The sequence below is a fragment of the Plecotus auritus genome (genome assembly GCF_963455305.1).
Source record: "Plecotus auritus genome assembly, chromosome: 2".
NCBI lineage: Eukaryota > Metazoa > Chordata > Mammalia > Chiroptera > Vespertilionidae > Plecotus > Plecotus auritus.
Window position 1 is genome coordinate 144166652 of NC_137771.1, and position 22056 is coordinate 144188707.

At 37.0% G+C, this 22056-nt stretch overlaps 1 protein-coding gene across 3 annotated transcripts in view; it reads left to right on the forward strand.

The window, feature by feature from the left end:
- Positions 1-22056, forward strand: part of EPHA6 (EPH receptor A6) — a 1057231-nt gene that overhangs the window by 631504 nt on the left and 403671 nt on the right. For all 3 annotated transcript variants that reach the window (XM_080654948.1, XM_080654950.1, XM_080654949.1), the window contains one exon: positions 4044-4168. In XM_080654948.1, the coding sequence (XP_080511074.1) occupies positions 4044-4168 (125 nt within the window). The remainder of the gene's footprint in view (positions 1-4043; positions 4169-22056) is intronic.

Below are 22056 nucleotides of genomic sequence, written 5' to 3' on the forward strand. Positions count from 1 at the left end.
TATATTTTAAACACATCTAAAATGTGGAAATTTACCTATGAAATAACTGCAAAAGTTAAGATATTTTTTAGGGTTTATGTAGTTCTTGGACCTTAAAGTCCATGTATAATTTACATAGCTAGGGAATAGAGTCTCTTTATTTCTATTTTATAGACATATAAGAGAGGACTCATAAAATTTAGGTATTATACCTATACAATTAATTGACCATTGAAGAATTTTAAATAGAAAAGATAGTACCTATATTTGAATTAAAAGTTATTCTAATATACTGCCGCTTTAATTGAATGTCTTATGTTTTGCAAAGATTATATTATTTGATCTTGAATGCTAAATAATTATGAAGCAAAATGTGATACATTGTACATTAAACTGAAAATTAACTATAAGATGTATACATATGGAAAAGACATTTTCAAAAATTGTAATAAATTGACATACTTAAATCAATTTATAATTTGTATAATTCATTTGAGAATTTTAATTTTTCCATAAAGTGCTATTTAATACAGTATTGATACTAATAAAGTGCCTGGGGCCATGATGCCGTAACACCGTCATGACCAAACGACCAGCAGCTCTCGCCACAGGCGGGGTGGGGCGCAAGCTACTAGCGGCAGAGAACTAAGAGCGGCAGAGGGCGGGGCAGCCAGCTGAGGCAAGCGGAATTGAGCTACTTGTGCACGATTTCACGTGTGCTGGGCCTCTAGTTACACTATAATTCAAAGAACATTAGTGTAGTTTCCAACATGGATAAATTTATTAATGGTAGCTTATTTGTAGTGAATATGATTCGATTAAAGCATGAATTATCTGAGCACTTTTTCTTATTTACATTATCCATATCTGATTTAGCTTCTGTCACAAACTTTTCTGTTTCTTAGCAATTTCTATAATTATTATTCATGTTTAAGAATATGTTTTAGTCCAATAATAATGCTTTCATTCATTATCTGGAAAGGGTTTTAAATGTAGTTTCTAAAGTACTCACTTCCTTAGAAGAACCAAACTTGTCATTCTCACAAGTTTAAAAAAATATTTTATCCTTAAGATAGAAAAGCAGCATTCAGACATAAAACACCAAACTTAATACTTGAGTTTTTCTTAGAAATTTAAAGTATATTACCATAATCATAGAGAATCAATTTTTTTCAAATCCTATTCTCACCAGTGATTGGTATATTTGAATGGATTTCTGAAAATGAATTAGAAAGATATCATGAGTTCATGAATATATTTCTAATTTGAGTTTACTACTGTAGGGTGTTTACATACTTTTTTGAACTGACATCTGTATTTCCTTTCTCACTAGGAGAAAAGAAAAAACCCTAGTTATCAATGACACCAACATAATTATTCATTTGCTTTATCCCTTAATATATGGACACCGGTTCTGAATTACAACTTCAATATCACCATCAATAATATCTTTACTAAAAATAATTTAATAATTTTGCAGTTTTTAAAATCTATAAAACATATTCCATTGAGGTGTATGTTAAGTTACTGTGTTTTAAAGTCACTTTAAGTAGTTCCTCTTAGAGTCTATGCATCCAATTCAATACACGTTTCTTTCTTTTATTTTTCTTCAAATTTTTCAAAATTGCTTTTTTTATTGTTGACAGTATTACAGATATCCCCCCACTTTCCTGCCTTTGCCCTCCTCCAGCCTGTCCCAGCCCCAAGCCTTCACCACATTATTGTCTGTGTCCATGGACTGTGTATATATGCATATATGTTCTTTGGATAATCCTTCCCATCTCCCACACCAAACTCCCCTCTGCCATTTGTCAGTCCATTTCATTTATTCATGCCTCTGGACCTATTTTGTTCATCACTTTATTTTATTCATTAGATTCCACATATGAATGACATCATGTGATACCTGTCTTTCTCTGGCTTATTTCACTTAGCATAATATTTTCCAAGTCCACCAATATTGTCACAAATGGTAAGAGTTCATTCCTTTTTAGAGCCACATAGTATTCCACTGTGTAAATGTACCACAGCATTTTTATCCACTCATCAACTGATGGGTGCTTGGGCTGTTTCCAGACTTTAGCTACTGTAAATTGCATTGCTATGAACATAGGGATGCATACATTCTTTCTGGTTGGTGTTTCAGGATTCTTAGGATAGATTCCCAGAAGTGGGATCAGTGGGTCAAATGACAGTTCCATTTTTAACTTTTAGTGTTTTCCACAGTTGCTGTACCAGTCTGCATTCCCACTAGCAGTATGTTATGGTTCCCTTTTTTAAATGTTAATTTGTTTTCTAGCACTTAAAAATATTTACAGGATTCCAAAATAAATCTTAAAGGGAATCTATAGTCAGAGACATTTAGCTTTTAACTCTGTAGTGTCCATCCTATTTTCTTCTCATCCTACAGGGGTAACCATTGTTATTGTTTTCTATTTCTAGATTTCTCCTTATATTGTATTTAATGTATTTTTCTCCACCTTAGTTTTATCACTTAAAAATACATCCTGAAATAATGCCATTGTAGTATTTATAGATAGTCACAATTCCTTTTTACAACATTATAATTCTCTGATGGAGGTAGCATAGTTTTTCAAACAGTCTGGTATTGATGGACATTTAAATTGTTTCCAATCATTACAAACAATTGTCAGTGAGTACGCTTATAAATATATCACTTTTTATTTGTGCAATGTATCTTTAAGATGAATTCCAAAAAGCCAAAGTATAAATGAACATAGAATTGGCCTCAAATTGTTGAATTTCCCTTTATAAGAGTTGTACCATTTTGCATTCCCCACCAATGATGCATTAAAGTCCCTTTCCACCACAGCCTTTTCAACAGAGAACTTGGCATCAGATTTTTGGATTTTTTTGCCAACTTGGTAGATAAGGAATGGTATCTCAGTATACTTAATTTATATTATTCTTTTTATGTATGCGTTTTAACATCTATGTGAAAAACTTTTTAAATGTAGAAAACTTAAAATGAAAAATAGTTTGTTATAAAAACAAATTTACAATATATATAATTTAGGTATATTTTGGGAGTTTAATACAAGATCACTTTAGGGTAAAGTGAGATTGTTAAAACAGTGTTATATACAGAGAAGAAGACATGATTCTGAAAATAAACTTCAGAAGTCAAGTATTTCAATTTTATTCAAATGCAACAGAAACCAAATAATTCTTACGTTGATAAGCAATAATTTACTGTAGTTAAGAAGTTTGTGATATAAATTTTTATAAAGTACTAAGACTTTATAAAGTCCTAAATAGTTTTTTAGAGAGGAAGGAAGAGAGGGAGAAACGTCCACTTGTTGTTCTACTTAGTGATGCGTTCACTGGTTCATTTTTGTATGTGCCCTGACCAGGGATGGAACCTGCAACCTTGGCTTAGCAAGACGATGCTCTAGCCGACTGAGCTACCTGGCCAGGGGCTAAGAAGTTTGTGATGTAAACATTTATACAATACTAAGACTTTATAAAGTCCTAAGTCTTGAAAGAAAAGCATATAAATGATCTTGTCTTTGCAGAGGATTTTTCTATAGGATATTTAGATTTAATAAAACATAGGAGCCAAGTGTATCACACTTCATGTAAAGTCAAAATCAGTTTAAAGAAAAATGACCTCTTCTAACAAAACCAAAGATGATGAGTTCTGGTCCTTATTCTTGGGCTACTTGAAATTTTCCTATGTTCCCTGATAGTATTTCCAAATATATTTTAACTAGAAGCCTGGTGCATGAAATTTGTCAAAGAGTAGGCCTTCCTTCCCCCGGCTGCCAGCACCAGCTTCCCTCTGGTACCCAGGACCTGGGCTTCCCTTGCAGCCCCAGCTTCGTCCGGAAGGTCAACCAGTCTCATTAGCATATTATGCTTTTATTATTATAGATACTTTATTTAGATTGAATAGAGAAGATCCTAAGGCTACTTTGTTAATCTGACACCTATACTTGATTCCTGCTCATTAAGAATTATGTATTTGGGAAGAAAAATATTACAGAAAGGATATGGAATATGATTCCTGCCAATTAATTCTTAGTTATTTTCTTTCATTTCAGCGCCTTCCCTGATAGGTATGGTAAGGAAGGACTGGGCATCCCAAAATAGCATTGCCCTATCATGGCAAGCACCTGCTTTTCCCAATGGAGCCATACTGGACTACGAGATCAAGTACTATGAGAAAGTAGGTCTTATTTGGAGCTTCCTAAAAAGTTACATATACATATATATGCATATATGTATATACTGAGCATGTTATTATACTATATTATCTCACTTTAAAAACTGTTCTTCTTTGGCCTAACCACATACCTACTAGGTTTTTTAATACTCTCTAATTTACTATTGTGCATATAATTTCTTAATTAACTTATCTTGTCTTATGTCAGATTAAAGTAGAAGATAACAAGGTCTTTATCTTATTCTAGGGAGTTTTACCATATAGTAAGAAGTAGTAATTCCTGCAACTTACAGTTGCGTTGACATAACATTTTTCTAAATTCACTTGGGAAAAAATAGTAAAATGGAATTTTATAACCTAAAAAGAGTTTGTATAGGTCATATTACTTGCCAATGGATTTAAAGTTACAGCCTTAGCTGGTTTGGCTCAATGGATAGAGCGTCGGCCTGAGGACTGAAGGGTTCCAGGTTCTATTCCAGTCAAGGTCACATACCTGGGTTGCAGGCTCCCCCTCTGCCTGGGCCTAGTCAGGGCATGTGCAGGAGGCAACCAATCAATGTGTTTCTCTCACACTGATATTTCTCTGTCTTTCCTTCTCTCTTAAAAAAAATAAATCAATGGAAAAATATCCTCAGGCGAGGTCCAAAAATAAAGTTACAGTCCACTATAATTTGGAAAGGATTATTTAAGGGATATATGGTAATAGCTGATCTTTTAAAATTTTTCTTTATATTCCGAGGGCAGCTGTTTTATTATATAAGAATCTAGCAAAATAAAACTGGCTAATAAACCCACTGGTGAACTTAATTTTCATATTATCATTTAAAATAGTACTCAATTACTATATTTTCATGAATTATATACTTACCTTTATGGTTTTCACATTCTTTCTTTATGCTCCGCTCCCCCATTCCTCGCCATTATGCTAGTGTTGCTATAAATATCACAGCAGACCACATGGTCAATTTTGATAGACTTATTGTGCTACTATGGAATATTGACACAGGGAACATTGATGCAGGGAATATTGACACAGGGAACATTGATACAGGGAACGTTAAGTTTAAAAATTAAATGTAACAATTGTATATCATATTCAATGGTATACTACCATAAGCATGAACTTCTAACATTTCTCTAACTTACTAGAAGCAAAGAAGCATCATTAACAAATTTAGGTCTCCTCTGAAGGAATATTAGGCAAGCAGAGAAACAAAAATATTTTTCTATTCTATTGCTTCTGAGCAAATATAAGTTTGAGAAAAGGAGCGGTAACTCAGTAGCATGGCTGTATCCATTTTGACACTCTAGCAATGTCAGCATTAGATAGTCAATGAAAACTGTCACTATCATGAATTCACATGGATAATTCATAGTCTAAAAAAGGAGGAATTTACTGAGTTTGAATTGAGTTATAGATTCTGCACAGTAGCCATGCCAACATGTGTTTAGATATCTTGTTGGACTATCCTTTCAAATGTTACAACCTGTAGCATGCTGTCACAAGAATATACATATACTAGAGGCCTGGTGCAGGAGATTTGTGCACTCGGGGGTGGGGGAGGGTCCCTCAGCCTAGCCTGCACCCTCTCACAGTCCGGGAGCTCTCAGGGGATGTCCAACTGATGGCTTAGGACATCCTTAATGCTGCCTTGGAGACGAGAGAGGCTCCTGCCACCACTGCTGGCTCACCAGCCGTGAGCCTGGCTTCTGGCTCAGTGGCACACCCCTGTGGGAGCTCACTGACCACCAGGGGGCAGCTCCTGCATTGAGGGTCTGCCCCCTGGTGGTTAGTGTGTGTCATAGCTACTGGCTGTTCCACTGTTCAGTCAATTTGCATATTACCCTTTCATTAAATAGGATTCTATTATCTAATTTAGTAGATCTTCATGTATTCACAAATTCTGATTATTTAAAAATCAATGCACACACATATAAGCAACTTTCAGAATGAAAATATTTCTTCACATTTTATAAAGGTTATATTTCATACTCAGCAAATCACTCTTATTTTACAGTCATTTCTACATCATGTTTGAAGATGAAGAAAACTTGCAATATTTCCAATTAAGGAAAAATTATACAGATTCCATAAAAAGGGAACCACATTCATACAATCAAGATTTTAGAAATCATTAAAGTCTGAAAGGTGCTAATTGACATAATAGTTATGTTTTAATTATGGAATAAATAATATATAGAAGGAGTTTATTTTCTAAGAAAATGGCAATGATCTAATGCTAATGGATTAAACATGGAATTGGAAGTTAAAGATTTTAAATTTATGACTCTTGTTATGTGTATGGCCAGGAAAAAGTCAATTAATCTCCCTATGTCTCAGACTTTATATTTACAAAATGGAAATGAAGATATCAACCATTCCAATAGGTTGTAAAATTGAATTATAAACAAACTTGAAGATGAAAAGCACACTAAATTAGTATTAAATACTATTTAAGTAAGAATTAGGGAAATATTAGGATAAAGTATAAAATAAAATCAGAACATAATAGTATGGGAATTGTGTACAAACTAACTAAACATATTATATTTTTATATATAAATGCACACTGTAAAAGCAACCAAACAAAGATGTTAGAATATAAAACTTTCAAAGAGAGAGCATAAAATGATTGGCAGCATTGAAACTTTTCCCAACTATGACTTCAAATTCTAACTATACATTTTACATATCTGCATTTATAACATGATTTCTCCTTCCAAAAAAAAGTTTTTATTAAGCTTATAACTAGGGCAAATTACAATAGCACTCTTAGTTAAAAATAATTTCCTTCTTTATTAGGAACCTAAATATTGTTCAGTAAGAAAAACAGGACTCAAATAAGTGTAGAGGGTGGGCCAAAAGTTATGAGTCCATGAAACACAGAGTTTATACTTGTATTATTATTTATTTATGATTGTATTTTCCATACAAACAACTATAAACCTACTTTTGCCACACCCTGTACGTGCAAATGATCCTACTTTGGGAACACAAATATTCCTCCATATGTGCATATTTGTGTATGATTCCATGAGTACAGAGAATTCTAGAATGGAATAGGCTGTATGCCATATGTCCTTTCAGGTGTTGCTTATTGGGGTAGAGTGGGATGCAGAATGGAGGTGAGGAAGGGAAGAGAGAGGGAGGTAGCAGTATAGATAAATATGAATGGATGGGTGGATCCTAAATAGCTTCCATAGTTGCCTTAGACCAGCCGTGGGCAAACTACAGCCCTCGGGCCAGATCCGGCCCGTTCAGCTGTTCTATCCGGCCCGCGGAGCCGAAAGAGCAGAGGGTTCTCTTGCTCTCCCCTCCGCTCCTTTACTTTGAATTTATATTAGTTCACACAAACACTCCATCTATGCTTTTGTTCCGGCCCTCTGGTCCAGTTTAAGAACCCATTGTGGCCCTCGAGTCAAAAAGTTTGCCCACCCCTGCCTTAGATTGAGTTACCCAAAAACAGACCCTGAGGCAGGAATTTGCATACAAGTAATTAAGAAAACTCCCAGGAGAACTGGTAAGAAAATGGAGGAAGCAGGAGTATGAAGGATGATCCCCATCAAACTCAGAGTGACTAAGGGGAGCTCTGGAATCTGAATTACATCTCAGAGTCCATACTATGGAAACACAGAAGCTGAGATTCCATACTCTTGATTCCAATATATCATTTGCGAAATGTACATGTGGGATGGAAAACAATACCACAGGCACTTCTGGTTCTCTGTAGTAGCTCCAATAGTTCAAATTTAGGTCTCCAAATAAGGTGGCAGTTACAGCTTTTCAAAGCAATACTCATAGAATCTGGGCGATGGAAGCAGGAATAAGTAAAGGTGATTCATGGGGACCTGGTGGCCCACCAACTGTCAGTTAGGGTACCTCAATGCTCAGAGAACTATGAGAGAATCTTAATTCTCAGCTCATTATAATATTCACATTCTACTGTGAATATTAATATATATATATATTTTTTTATGTCAGAGCGGGAGAGGGAGAGAGAGCTAGAAACATCAATGATGAGATAGATACATTGATCGGCTGCCTTCTACATGGCCCCTATTGTGGATCAAGCCCACAACCCAGGCATGTGCCCTGACCAAAATCAAACCATGACCTCCTGGTTCATAGCTTATGCTCAACCACTGAGCCGCACTGGCCAGGCCTACTCAGTTTTCAATATTGGTGCCTTAGAATTTAATTTGTGTTATTTAAACCTTCCATTTCCTTTTATTCAAAGTTACACTATATTGCAAACCCATAAGTATCCCACAAGTAAGCAATATTTACACCATTCTCTGAGGACTTACGCTGTTTTTTTAAGTTCTCATTGTGTTAAGAACATTATTCTATAAATCAGGAAGTAACTCACTTAGAATGTGAAGTCTCTTTAAATATCTGAGGTCAAACTACATACTGCTATTACCAGTGTCTTTTGCTCATAGAATAGATAATATTAGAAGAAGGCACCGGCCTGGGTGTTCAAAAAATTGAGTTTTGCTCAAACCTTATCTTTCTTAGTCCTGTTTTCTTATCAATAAAATAAGGATCCAGAAAGGTAAACTCTTAGAGTTCTCTTTCCAAATGCTAATCTGTTTGGTCTATACAGTAATATAGATAAGTTATCCTGTCTCTCATATAACTGTATTTTTTTCATTTATATCTACTGAAATTAAATATATAAACACATATTTTTAAAAATACTTTGCCACAGGAACAGTGTTCTTCACATTATAATTATATATAAAAGTTAAGACCCTGCTGTCACTATCGTGTGTGTGTGTGTGTGTGTGTGTGTGTGTGTGTATCTATGTGTGTGTGTGTTAAGAAGGATTTAGAGAAAAAAGAACATGTTGCTTTTGGTCATAACTAATTAGATATTCTCCATTCAGTTAATTATACTCCCCCAATTCTTAGATATTTTTTTCATACTGAAAATGTATTTTAGCCCTCGCCGGTTTGGCTTAGTGGATAGAGCGTCGGCCTGTGGACTGAAGGGTCCCAGGTTTGATTCCGGTCAAGGGCACATGCCCAGGTTGCAGGCTTGATCCCCAGTAGAGAGCATGCAGGAGGCAGCCAATCAGTGATTCTTTCTCATCATTGATGTTTCTATCTCTCTCCCTCTATTCCTCCCTGAAATCAATAAAAATATTTTTAAATGTATTTCATTTTTTGAAACTCAAATGAGTATAGTTTGAATATGAAAAGGGACTAAATTACAAAGAAAGCCAAGTATAAGTTACCAAAAAAAAATTCTATTTAGTATTTCCCTGCAAACTGTGCTTTTCTCCAAAGCAGAGCCCACTTGTAATGAGAGCACTGTTTAAAAAACTGAAAGCAATTTAGGTGATACAAGCAAACTTCATTTAACACTTCAAGAAGTAGACAGTCTCCTTTTGGAGAAGCACAAAATGGGGCAGGAGGCAGGATGCTTTATAGGATCAACAATAAAGCATAAAGAAGAGAAAAACAGAAAATATCTGATTGGCTGGGGCCAAGGAGGCAAACCTGTTTGGGGTGAGAAGGAACAGGAAAGTATAGAGCTCAGAGCTGGCTTGGCATTTAGGGATTGGCTAACTGGAGATACCGTGGTTTTGGTCAAGGGGAGTATTTACAGGGACATGAAAGTTATGTAAGTTTTGGTTTGCTGACATGGCACCCAGGTAGGAACCACTCCATCTGGAGCTTAGAAAGTTATTTCAGCAGAACTAAGACATCTGCTTTCAACTCTCAGTCTTCCCCTTCAAAATGTTGCAAACCCTATTTCAGTTACAAAATATCAAAAACCCCTGCTGAATGTAAAACATACCCTTCTATGATCTATCTTCTTCCCTGCTCTTTACCCTTTTGTTCACATTCTTAACTTTTGCTCTTTTCCCCTCTGTCCATGGCACTCTACCTCTTGCTTCTTTGTCCTTTTATTATATTTATCAAATTAACCTTGATCAGAGTCATTTTTGTGTGTATTTGACTCCACTATTTTGTGAGCCCTGAATAATGGTGAAGACGTCTTGTTCTCTTTGTCAACCATGCTACAGTCAGTGCCAAACACAGCAAATTCTAGAGAAATCAGTGTGAAGTCCTCTTTTTGTTAAGAACTCATTCACAGGAAATTGAGAAAAGTCACTAACCACTGCGAAGTTACCCCTAGAAACTTTAAAAAAAAGAAAAGAAAAGAAAGAAAACCTCCAGGACTTCCTATTTCTATCTGTTCATAAGAAAGACAATTTCCATCATCCTATATAATAAAGAGGTAATATGCAAATTGACCATCACACCCTCACACAAGATGGCCGCCCCCATGTGGTCACAAGATGGCCACCCCCATGTGGTCATAAGATGGCCATCACAAGATGGCCAGCAGGGAAGGACAGTTAGGGGCAACCAGGCCAGCAGGGGAGGGCAGTTGGGGGTGATCAAGCCTGCAGGGGAGGGCAGTTAGGGGCAATCAGGCTGGCAGGGGAGCAGTTAGGCATCGATCAGGCTGGCAGGGGAGTGGTTAGGGGTGATCAGGCTGGCAGGCAGAAGCGGTTAGGGGCAATCAGGAAGGCAGGCAGGCGAGTGGTTGGGAGCCAGCAGTCCTGGATTGTGAGAGGGATGTCTGACTGCCGGTTTAGGCCCGATCCCTTCAGGCCTAAACCAGCAGTCGGATATCCCCTGAGGGGTCCCAGATTGGAGAGGGTGCAGGCTGGGCCAAGGGACATCACTCCCGCCCCCCCCCCCCCCCAGTGCACAAATTTCGTGCACCAGGCCTCTAGTCTGTTAATAATTAGAATGAAAGCTCATGAGGACAGGGGTTTCTTTTGTCCATTTTCATATCCCCAGTGCTCAGAAAGACACATAGTTAATAATCCACAGACAGTAGTTGGCCAGGTACTTTTAAAAGTGTTTTGCATTGATGAAATAATTTGATCCTAATAATCCTTTTCTACAGATGAGGAAACTAAGGAAGCTAAGTAACTTTGCCAAAATCACGCAGCCAGTAAGTGCTTATTAACACTGGCCTTCGTACTTACATCACAATCGGACTTCTCAGAAAAGTCAGTGCTTTCTGCTGATGCAGGTGTTCTAGGTTCCCTGAGGCCAAACACTTCATTACTCTCTAATGCCCATTTTGCATCTGTAAAATGTCAGCAATAAAGCATACCTATCTCACCAGGGTGTTGTTGCAGCTCCACTAATTACCAATTGGTAGCTCATTTTGAAACATGAACCCCCCATAACACTCCATTATTCTTATATTCAGTATTTAAAGACACGGTGACTGGTAAAGTCTTTTCCTTAAAGTTCTCTTCTTAATTCTCATCACAGTCAGCAGTTTTTAGATTTTTGTACAAGAAAACTCATCATGAGAAAGGACATTCTTATATCCAAGGTGATCAATAATTACCTATATAAAATACTGAATTGATGTAACTGCTATTGTTTCACTTAGTCAACCAATTACAGTATAAGGTATCTATGAGTTTAAATAAAAATATCTAATTTCATGTTATGAGAAAAGTGTATTGTTAAAAAGAAAGATGAGATTTATAAGAAGCTTTTCATTATGAGAAATATTTTTATGATTCAGGGATGAATTTAAAAGTAGCCTTTTTTAAAAATAATTTTTTTATTGATTTCAAAGAGGAAGGGAGAGAGAAAGTGAGCTGGAAACATCAATGATGAGAGAGAATCATTGATCGGTTGCCTCCTACACACCCCCTTCTAGGGATCGAGCCCAAAACCCAGGCATGTGCCCTGACCAGAATCGAACCATGACCTCCTGGTTCATAGATCAATACTCAACCACTGAACCACACAGGCCAGGCTAAAGTAGCCTCTTTTAAGGGAAGGTAGAATTCATGGTGTCCTATATGAAAGTCACATACTTCTCAATGTCAAGTGAAAGGAATTTTAGAGACAGGACAGGCAGTTAGGGAAAAGGAGGGACCGTGGGAAAGGAGTGCATATGTGATGGCAGAGACAGCATGGAGCTACCAGAATGCTATCTTACTTTCACAGAGGGCAGAGGAATGTTACAAGATAAGGGGAAAAGAAGAGGGGGGCCCTGGGTGAGCTTTGAACTTTGAAACTGATACCCTGCAGGAAAGTAGCCAATTAGGAGAGTATAGTGGTCATAAATTAAGGAAGAGTCCAATTAGAAAGAGTCATGAAGAGACAAAGAGCTCCCAGCATTTGTAAATCCAGAGACAAAAAGATTCAGAGAATTAGGTTTTTTTCCCTTTTAGAGAGAGACCAGGTTTTTCCCATTTGGGGAGTTTGTATATGCTTGTAATAAACTTCTGTACTGTTGCTTAAAATCTTTTAGTCCTCAAATTTTATTCTTCAGTCTTCAAAGAACAAGAACTACAAGGAAAGTCCACTTGCCCCAATTCCAAGTAACACAAGTATTGCACAATAAGTCTCTTTCTTCCTTCACTCTTGGCATATTCTACTTTCTTAAGTTTTTCCCCAAATAATCCAATGATATCACTAATTTTTCTAAATTTATGTAACCCATAAATCTGCATCTTTACTTGATAAAAAAAATATATGAAGAAGTTATTGTAGAAATAATCAACTGAAGAAAAAAAAAACATTTTCCTTATAAAATGGTCAATATGTAGTCCTCATTTTCTTTTGTTGGACAGTTGTCCCTCAGTAGCCTAGGGTGATTGCTTCCAGGAACCCCATCAGATACCAGACCCCTCAGGTACTGAAGTCCCGTTTATAAAACTAGAGGCCCTATGCACGGATTCGTGCACTGGTGTGGTGCCTTGGCCTGGCCTGCACCCTCTTGCAGTCTGGGACCCCTCAGAGAATGTCAGACTTCCGGTTTAGGCCCAATCCCTGCAGGCCAGCCCAAGGGACCCCACAAATCCATGCACCGGGCCTCTAGTATGCATATAAACTGGTTAGTCTCTTCCTACTGTCCCCCTTTCCCTCTGAGATTCATTAGTCTGTTCCATGTTTCCATGCCTATCTGTTAAGCATCTTCCCCCTGGTGGTTAGTGCGTGTCATAGCTACTGGTCAACCGGTCACTTAGGCTTTTATATATATAGACTAGAGGCCCAGTGCATGAAATTCGTGCACTGGGGAAGGAGGACCCTCAGCCCAGCCTGCGCCCTCTTGCAATCCGGGAGCCCTCGGGGGATGTCCACCTGCAGGCTGACATCCCTCTCACAGTCCAGGACCCCTGACATCTAACTACTTGCCTGTTTGCTCGTTACCGTCCGCCTTGCCGCTCCTTACCTCCCTCCTGCTCACTCCTTACAGCTTGGCTTGCTGCTCCTTAGTACTGCTGCAGAGGCCGGAGAGGGTCCCACCATCACCGCTGTGCTCGCTAGCTGTGAGCACAGCTTCTGGTTGAGCAGCGCTCCCCTGTGGGAGTGCACTGAGCACCAGGGTGCAGCTCCTGCGTTGAGCGTCTGCCCCCTGGTGGTCAGTGTGCATCATAGTGACCGGTCGTCTGGTTGTTCCACCGTAACGGTCACTGGGCTTTTATATAAATAGATGGTGTAGTATTTACATATAACCTATGCACAATCTCCCTTATACTTTACCTCTAGATTACTTATAATACCTAATACAAAGTAAATGCTATATAAATAATTGTTAGACTGTATTATTTATGGAATAATGACAAGAAAAAAATGTACATATTCAGTTCAGACAACATTCATAGGGCTAAGGACATAGTACATACTAGCAACAATGTAATTTTTTATCAAATACTTTTCATCTATGGTTGGTTGAATCTGAGGATGCAGAACCCACAGATACAGAGGGACTACTGTATTTCCTTCACTAAGGTGTTGGCCCAAGGGAAGAAGAAAATTTTCTCCGCACTTCCAGAATGCTGTTCTTACTTCCATCTATTATTTAGGTTCAGAAACATACCTCCTTCATTCATCCCCTGCATCTTCCTTCCCAGATTACTCTCTAACTTGTACGTGTTGTAACCTAAATGTAAACCTGCATGTAAACCTGAATGTGCTTATTATACAGGAGCTAAGAAAGGTGTGATTGAGGAAAGGGTGTATGGAGCACCGGGATCACATGAAGGTCTTATTGAAATGCAGATTATGGTTCAGTTGATTGAGTGCAAGTTAAGGGGGCTGAGCTGGGATTTACATTTGGAACAAGCACCCAGGGAATGCGCTCCAAAGACCACACTTGGAATTGTATGTCTCTAGAAGCCCAGCTTCTTCATTACCTCACTTTATCAAGTGTGAATAGGGGAAAAGAATCACAACCCTCTAAACATACTCATGAACTTAAATATTGTACCGTCTTTATAACTAGCATCTGTAGCTGTAACATCATTTGTGTATTATTAGAACTAGTATATTAATTTGAATCAAAATGTAGTCAATCAAATAACAAGTCAGTTTCAGATACAATTGAGTGTTTCTAATGGAATCAGCAAATTCCTGAGCTGGTAACATTTTGTGTTCTTTTATTTTCATAACTCCGATTTTGTTGCAATGTTCAACCCAGAGAAATTGGATATGAGCATTTGGTACTCATTAAAACAACATTACCTGCTAGAAGATGGACAGCAAAGGAATTTACCGATACATACACTCATTATGGAGATTTCATAGCCGATTTCCATGTTGTGCAGCAAACACCACTGCGTGGAAGCCTGTCTGGTTTGTGCACCCAGGGAGTCCTCACGGTGCCTGAAGCAGAGATTCTCCTGGTCGCAAGCCTGGGGTTGCTGCCAGTACTGCATCAACAGCAGCATCTGTGTGGATGAGTGTATCAAAATAGAAAGAAATTAAAAAGATATTTACTTCATTGCATCAAGCATAGAGTCTGCATGAATATTGCAAATACCAAGTAACTACTGTGAGCGTGCTATTTCGTAAGAGCAATACTCTTTTGTTTGATTTTAAAAAGGATTTTTAAAATTATAGAAGCCGGATTTAGTATGTCAAAGATTTGCTACATTCTAAAAAAGGAAAATATAAAGTTGGTAGAACTAAGTACTTAAATACGTATACTTCATTCGAAACTTTAGAAAATACCCAAATTTATAAAATAAAATTAAGGTTATAAACATAATGAGTATCAAAAGTTCATGTCCAGGTTTTCAAGAACAGTAAAACAATACCTTCTACCCCATGCTCCAATGGCCTGGGATTCTTTTGGCTGTATGCGGTCACCAGAAGTGCAATTTCAGCCCTGATGTTCTTATGTAATACTAGTTAAGGCTGCATATTAATTATACTTCTGCCAGATATATTTTAATTAGCTATAAATTCTACATTTTAATTCAATTTCACATCCTAAGGTCATAATCAGTTGCTTTCATATTCCTGGTCATACTTTTCTTGAATTTCCTCCTCATCACTTCCCTGAATTCCATGTTTTTATCTCTTTTTGGATGCAGTTAGAATAAACTAAGTTGTTTTCCAATCCTGAAATTACACGATTGCAGAAACTTAATATTTTCATTATATCTTGCCTTGCTGTAACATCATTTGTGTATTATTAGAAACTAGTATATTAATATGCAAAATGATAGGAAACAATCAAGTAAGAGTAATGAAGGAATGGTAAATTTGATAATCCTAATGAAAATATAAAATAGAAAAAATTACAGAAAATACATAAAAACCTAAGGGTGAAAGAGTAGTTTAATTTCTTCAACAATCTAGAAATCTACTCTACAACCAAGTTTTATATTTCTAAGAAAAGTGAAAACATAAGGCTATTTAAAATGATTAATTACTCACATCAATTTTCACTTCCTCTTAAAAATTATTTGGAGGTAGGAAATAATACAGTATAACTTGTGGCTTAGAGTAGAGGTTATAGAATCTACAACATCAAATTATCAGGAGATCACAATGCTCTTTTAAGTAGAGGGAGGTGGTGGGAAGGAGTACTAGCAAGTATTCCAGGTAAAGTATTTGGAATAATGCCCACCAAGAATCAGTGTAGTCAGGGAGTATGCAAAATTAGTATTTTTCTATTACAGCCATACCTTCAGAAAATTTTTTTGGGGGGCGAGGGGAGTAATAAGGACATAAATTCAAAGTTCCTCTAAATTTCTGATCTCATTTGGTGAAAATCAGAGAAACAAAAATCCCACTGAGAGGTATAAATTATTCAGATGTAACATTGCCATGAATCCAGATTGCATTCAGTGAGCATTCAAAGAACTATTCTTCCATTAATGGAAACTGTGAGTATAATGGTGCTACTTTTATATACAAGTCAGACATCTAACTTTCTATCTTTAAATGACAAAAGAGTAAATACTGCTATATAATGCCTGTAGGTAAATCTTGCCATATTTTCTTATATAAATTTTAAGCTAAAAGCTGCAACTTGATTATGTTTTCTAACACTGAGCAAGTTTTCCCTTGATCACTGGCCTTATTAAAGTGTTGACAGTCATACTCCCCAGGGAGAAATGTAAGATTTGCTCATTTCAAATGCAGTTAAAATCATAACCACATGTTGGCCTATTTTAAACAATTACCATTTAGGACTAGAACTACAAACATAGTAAGCAATTCGCAAATTTATTTTTTTCACTTATGATATTCTACTGCTACTCACTTTCATCTGGCACTTAATAAGAAAGCCTATTAATTGAGTGAAGATGCATTTATTTCTTCTGAGGATTTTTAAGCCTGCCATTGTATGAGAAATCATGCTAAGTTATCTTGAGAAATTTCCAATCAAAGGTGAGGTGGCTGTTTGTAGAATGCATGGTTTGGCTCCATTTTCTTTCAGGATTTTTAGGAAATGCTAATAAAGGAAATGTGGACCATATATAAAGTATGGCAGAATAACAACTTTTCTTGGTAGTCAATCGGGAATTTGGTGAGGTTTCCTTTTTGGAAATAGTTCACCACAGTAAATACTTTTGTGAAAGGTGTGTATGTGTTTTTAAACTTTTTACTAGGCTCAGATTTTAAGTAAGCTCTGTAGATTTCAAAATATTATAAAGAAAATTCTATCTTCTAATTAAAATTTCCCTTAAAAATATGAGAGCTGTTCTGTGCCTCTACTGCCTGGCTCAATTTGCAGATTTCTTTTACAAGTAGAGGGCAAGTCTAACATTCAAGATGTGTAATTTTCCAGAGTGAGGAAAACTTCCTTTTTAGAGCAACAGAAAACTTACTCACCAAAAGGTGAACGATTTGACTTTGTTGAAAAAAAAAATGAACAAGTAAAAATGAGATGGAAGCTAAAATATTAGCACATTTCTAATTCATGGCACTACTTTTGCACTTTTGAATGAAGGTAGAGAACAAAATCTTGGTGCTGACACCTAAATTTTATTATGAAAAAAAAAAAATACTAACATTTACGTTGTGCATTTTACCTGTATTAACTCATGTTAAGGCAAGTTAATTAGCTGCTAGCTGATTGAAAGACACCTACCTACTTCATGATTATCAATTTTAACTTCCAACTGGCAACTTAAAAAGAAACTAATAAACATAATCTTAGATATTGATGAACCATTAAAAGTAGCTAGACTATTCTTATTTCATTTTTTTCTGCTTCTTTTTTAATTTTTGGCTGCTCATTAGTCAGTTCACTATTTTACACATAAGAAAAATAGTACTATAATTTAAAATCAAAGAGCAATTAAACTAAAACTGATAGTTCTACTATCATCTCTTTCTCTAACTAGTTGTAGACCACAGACAAGCCTTTAAACTTCTTTACTTCAATTTCCATCAACCAAATTGAAAATGACCTTATTATATCATTTTTAAACTCCTTTTCAGCTCCTTGAGAATCAAGGACCTAGTACTCCATCTAGTCATAGTGGATTCTGACAGACCTGGGTTAGATTTCAGGCTTTAACGTTATTCAGATCCATGACTGTAAACAACTAGTTTTATTCTTATTTTCCTCATCTGTTAAGAGAGAAATGATAACAACTGTATAAGCTGGGGAATAGATTAAATGAGACGTTTAAATGTAAATCACTTAATTTACTTCTTGGAAAGAATACGCATTCAATACATGTAAACTACTAAAATCAATATTACTTTTAATATTGGTACAGTTTTAGTTTTAATATGGCTCCAGTACCCACAGTGCAGGTCCCCTAAAGTTTTGTTACCCAGACAGAATGGCATTTTACCCAAACTGCAAGTATGATCACTAAAAGGATTATTCTGTTCCATACAAGATATGATAATAAGTCAAACAGGTGTGAAGATAGTAATTAATATGTAAACTACAGAACAAAACCAGTTTCTGCATTTCAAAACAACCATCCACATCAATATTAACCAACTGATAACAACCCATAATATTATTTCTTTGTCACTGAAGAAGTTTTAATATAAGTATGTGATAATATTCTAATTTGGAAATCACAATTGATTTCTTAAAATATGAATTCATATTTATAAACTATAAAACATTTGACATCAAATAAGAGAGAGATTATGTATAAACTAGAGACCCAGTGCATGAAATTCATGCATGGGGGGTCCCCTCAGCCCAGCCTGCACCCTCTCCAATCCAGGACCCCTCGGGGGATGTCTGACTGACATCCCTCTCACAATCCTGGACTGCTGACTCCTAATTGCTCACCTGCCTGCTGGCCTGGTCACTCCTACCTGCCCCCCCTCACCGGCCTGGTCACCCCTTACTGCCCCTCCTGCCGGCCTGGTTGCCCCCAACTGCCCCCCCTGCTGGCCTGGTTGCTCCCAATTGTCGCCCTCTGCCGACCTGGTCGCCCCTAACTGCCCCCCCCCCGCCGGCCTGGTCACCCCCAATTGCCCCCTCTGCTGGCCTGGTCACCCCTCACAGCCCCTCCCCACTCACCAGCCTGGTCGCCCCACACAGCCTGCTGTTCAGTCCTTTAGTCGTCCCTCACTAACCCCCCTGCTGGCCTGGTCATAGGCAGCCATCTTGTGAGGTCGTGAGGGTTAATTTGCATATTACCTCTTTATTATATAGGATATTCAATAATATGATCACAAACATGAAAAAATGATTTCATTATTATGGACTTTCTAAGTATATGTTAGATATGTTGATGATAACACAGGCAATATTTTCTTTAATATAAGATTCTCACTCCTCTATTTAGGACAATTTTTCTATACAGATTTTCTTATTTTATTAGTTGGGATAAATTACTCTAATGTGCCCACCTTTTCATGTCTTCCTTTATGGTTTTTGTTTCCTCTTTGACTTTCTTCATACTTCTTAAAAGCCAAAGTAGATTATGCAGAGAATCTACAGTAGCCAAACATTCTCTTTCCCTCATTTACTTTTGCAAGAATGGTCTGCTCTTTCTAACTATTAATCAACCCTAAAATAGAGGTCTATGAAAAATAGCAATACTATGGTATTTTGTAATTAAAGTATTCATTTACAGTACTTTGTAATTAAAGTATTCATTTACAAATATATTCCCAAACTAAACTCATGAGAACTGTTTTAGAATTCTAGAATTTATTAATACGAATGGTCATTAGAGCAATTTAATCTAACTCTGTGGTATATATTAGGAAGCTAGACACAGAATCTTTATGGCTTATGTGATATTGGCCAAGACCACAATCTGGTGTCCTGAATGCAAGGCCATTTCTCTTCTAATATTCTATATTGCCTCTTCTTAGAAAGCACCACCATTTATATTTAATAGGCTGACCTTACAGGAAAAGATACTGCTCTACAGGTTCATTGTATTAGTTTTTCATCGCAACAAAAGGCGTTACCCAAAATTTCACAGCTTGAAAAATGAATATGAATTACCTCTCAAAGGGTCTGAAAATCAGGAATCCATGGGTGGCTCACCTGTGTGGTTCTGGCTCAAGGTCAACCATGGGGTTGCAGTCAAGCTGTTGTGGGCTGCAGTCAGCTGAAAGCACAACTGAGGCTGAGGAATCTTATTTCAAGCTCACTCACGGGACTATTGGGAGGAAGCTTCCGCTACTCATCACGTGGGCCTGATCACATCTGAGAATACACATATAAGACCAAAAAGGCAGTGTCTGTTATAATCTAACTAGAGGCTGGGTGCACGTGTACCAGTGGGGTCCCTCGGCCTGGCCTGCGGGGATCGGGCCGAAACCGGCTCTCCGACATCCCCTGAAGGGTCCCGGATTGCGAGAGGGCAGTTCTCTGGTGACACACCCCGGGATTGGGCTCCTTCCTCTCTGGGTCTGCGGTGCGGGTGAAGTACATTCAGGGTGACAGTGCCCCAGCAGCAACCTAACCCACGGCTGATTCTGCGAGGAATTGGGCTACCTCCTCTACTGGTCGGAGCGTCTGCCCCCTGGTGGTCATTGCGTGTCATAGCTACCAGGCAAAGGGTTGAGCAGTCGGATGGTCCCTTAAGCTTTTATATATATAAATCTTAGAAGTTGTTATCACTTCTGTCATATTCTATTGGTCACACAGACCAACCCCGGTGTATTATGGGAGGGGATTATGTAACAGTGTAATTACTAGAAGGGGTGGGGATCATTAAGGGCAATCTTGGAAGGTCACCACAATGTCACAGTTTTTTCGAAGAATCTGTGGTACATCAATTTGACTTCAAAAGAAAAACTATCTGTGAAGAAATGCTATATACCTATTTTTAAAGGTATATAGCAGTTCCTGCTTTTGTAAAAATACTCTAGATAGTTCAGTGACATGGCCAATTCGTGTTTTGGAATTTCTCCAGAAGGTGGACTATGTTGTCCAAAGTTTAGCCTATTAACCTTAACTTTATACACATAAAATCTCTTTTTTTTTCTTCAAATAACTATGTCCTATTATTTAAATAGCCCATGTAGTTATTTTTATTTCTCTAAAATAAAAGCAAATTTAAAAACCTCACTGCATTTTCAAGTAAGCAATCCCTTGCATACTTTTAGTTATGAGGGTTAAACAGAAAAGCTTACACTTTGGGCTTTATATTCAGCTACAACCAAGGATTTTTGTAGCTCTCACTCTTGTAAGACCTTAAAAAATTGTGACAGTTACAGTAGACCAGATCCCATAACAGCACAATTCCTTGGCTTTACAAAAGATTAAAGCTACCTTTGGAAAACAACAGAAATCTTCTCTTCCTATATAATCACTCCTAGATAGTAGAGACATACAAGAAAGTAATTAATAGTGAATATTGTGTAAATAATTAAGGTCATTAAAATATTTGAACTTTTTTGCAAATCAACATTAGTTAAAGTATCAAAAACAAGCACTGCTGTGCCACATAGTTTTATGAGAAGTCACTGGAAGATTAATTGATCAACTTATAAGTGTGGAAAATTTAGCCAAAAAAGTTGCACGAATTTGTGTGTGTGTGTGTGTGTGTGTGTAAAAAATTAACTCAAGAGAGACCATTTTCCAAGAAATTTGTATTACCTAAAATATTCAAATAAATATCTTAATAAAGGCACGGCTAAAAACAGGCATTTTCCTACTTCAACCAATCCTCCGCATTCTGCTAGTTGGTTCATCTTTTCTAATTGTTAATAAGTACCTCCCTTTAAAAATAAATTTCTTGGAGAAAAGAAATTTAGAAAGATACTTAACATCCTCAAGAAATGCATCAGACCTTTCAAATTTAGAAAAAAAATAATTACTGCAAAAGTGGTTTGGGATTTAAACTATTGCAGCAAAACTCTTTTAGCTTATTCCCGCATAGTAAGCGATGTGAAGTAAACTGCTTCATTTCCCGGCTCTGTTATTATTACCCTGATTCCTCAGGGGAAGGCTTAAGTATCTTAGATTCTCAAATGAGAGGGGGAAAAGCTAAGTCTGTATTCTGCTTCAAATAAGTAGAAATAATTATGAGGCTTCCCTGCACAATGTAATTTTTGCCTTGGAGAGTAAAGCAAGGCTCCTCGCAATAGCCATTATTAATGACAGTGATATAATTACTATTTGAAAAGAGGAAATCTGCCCAGGAAAATCAAT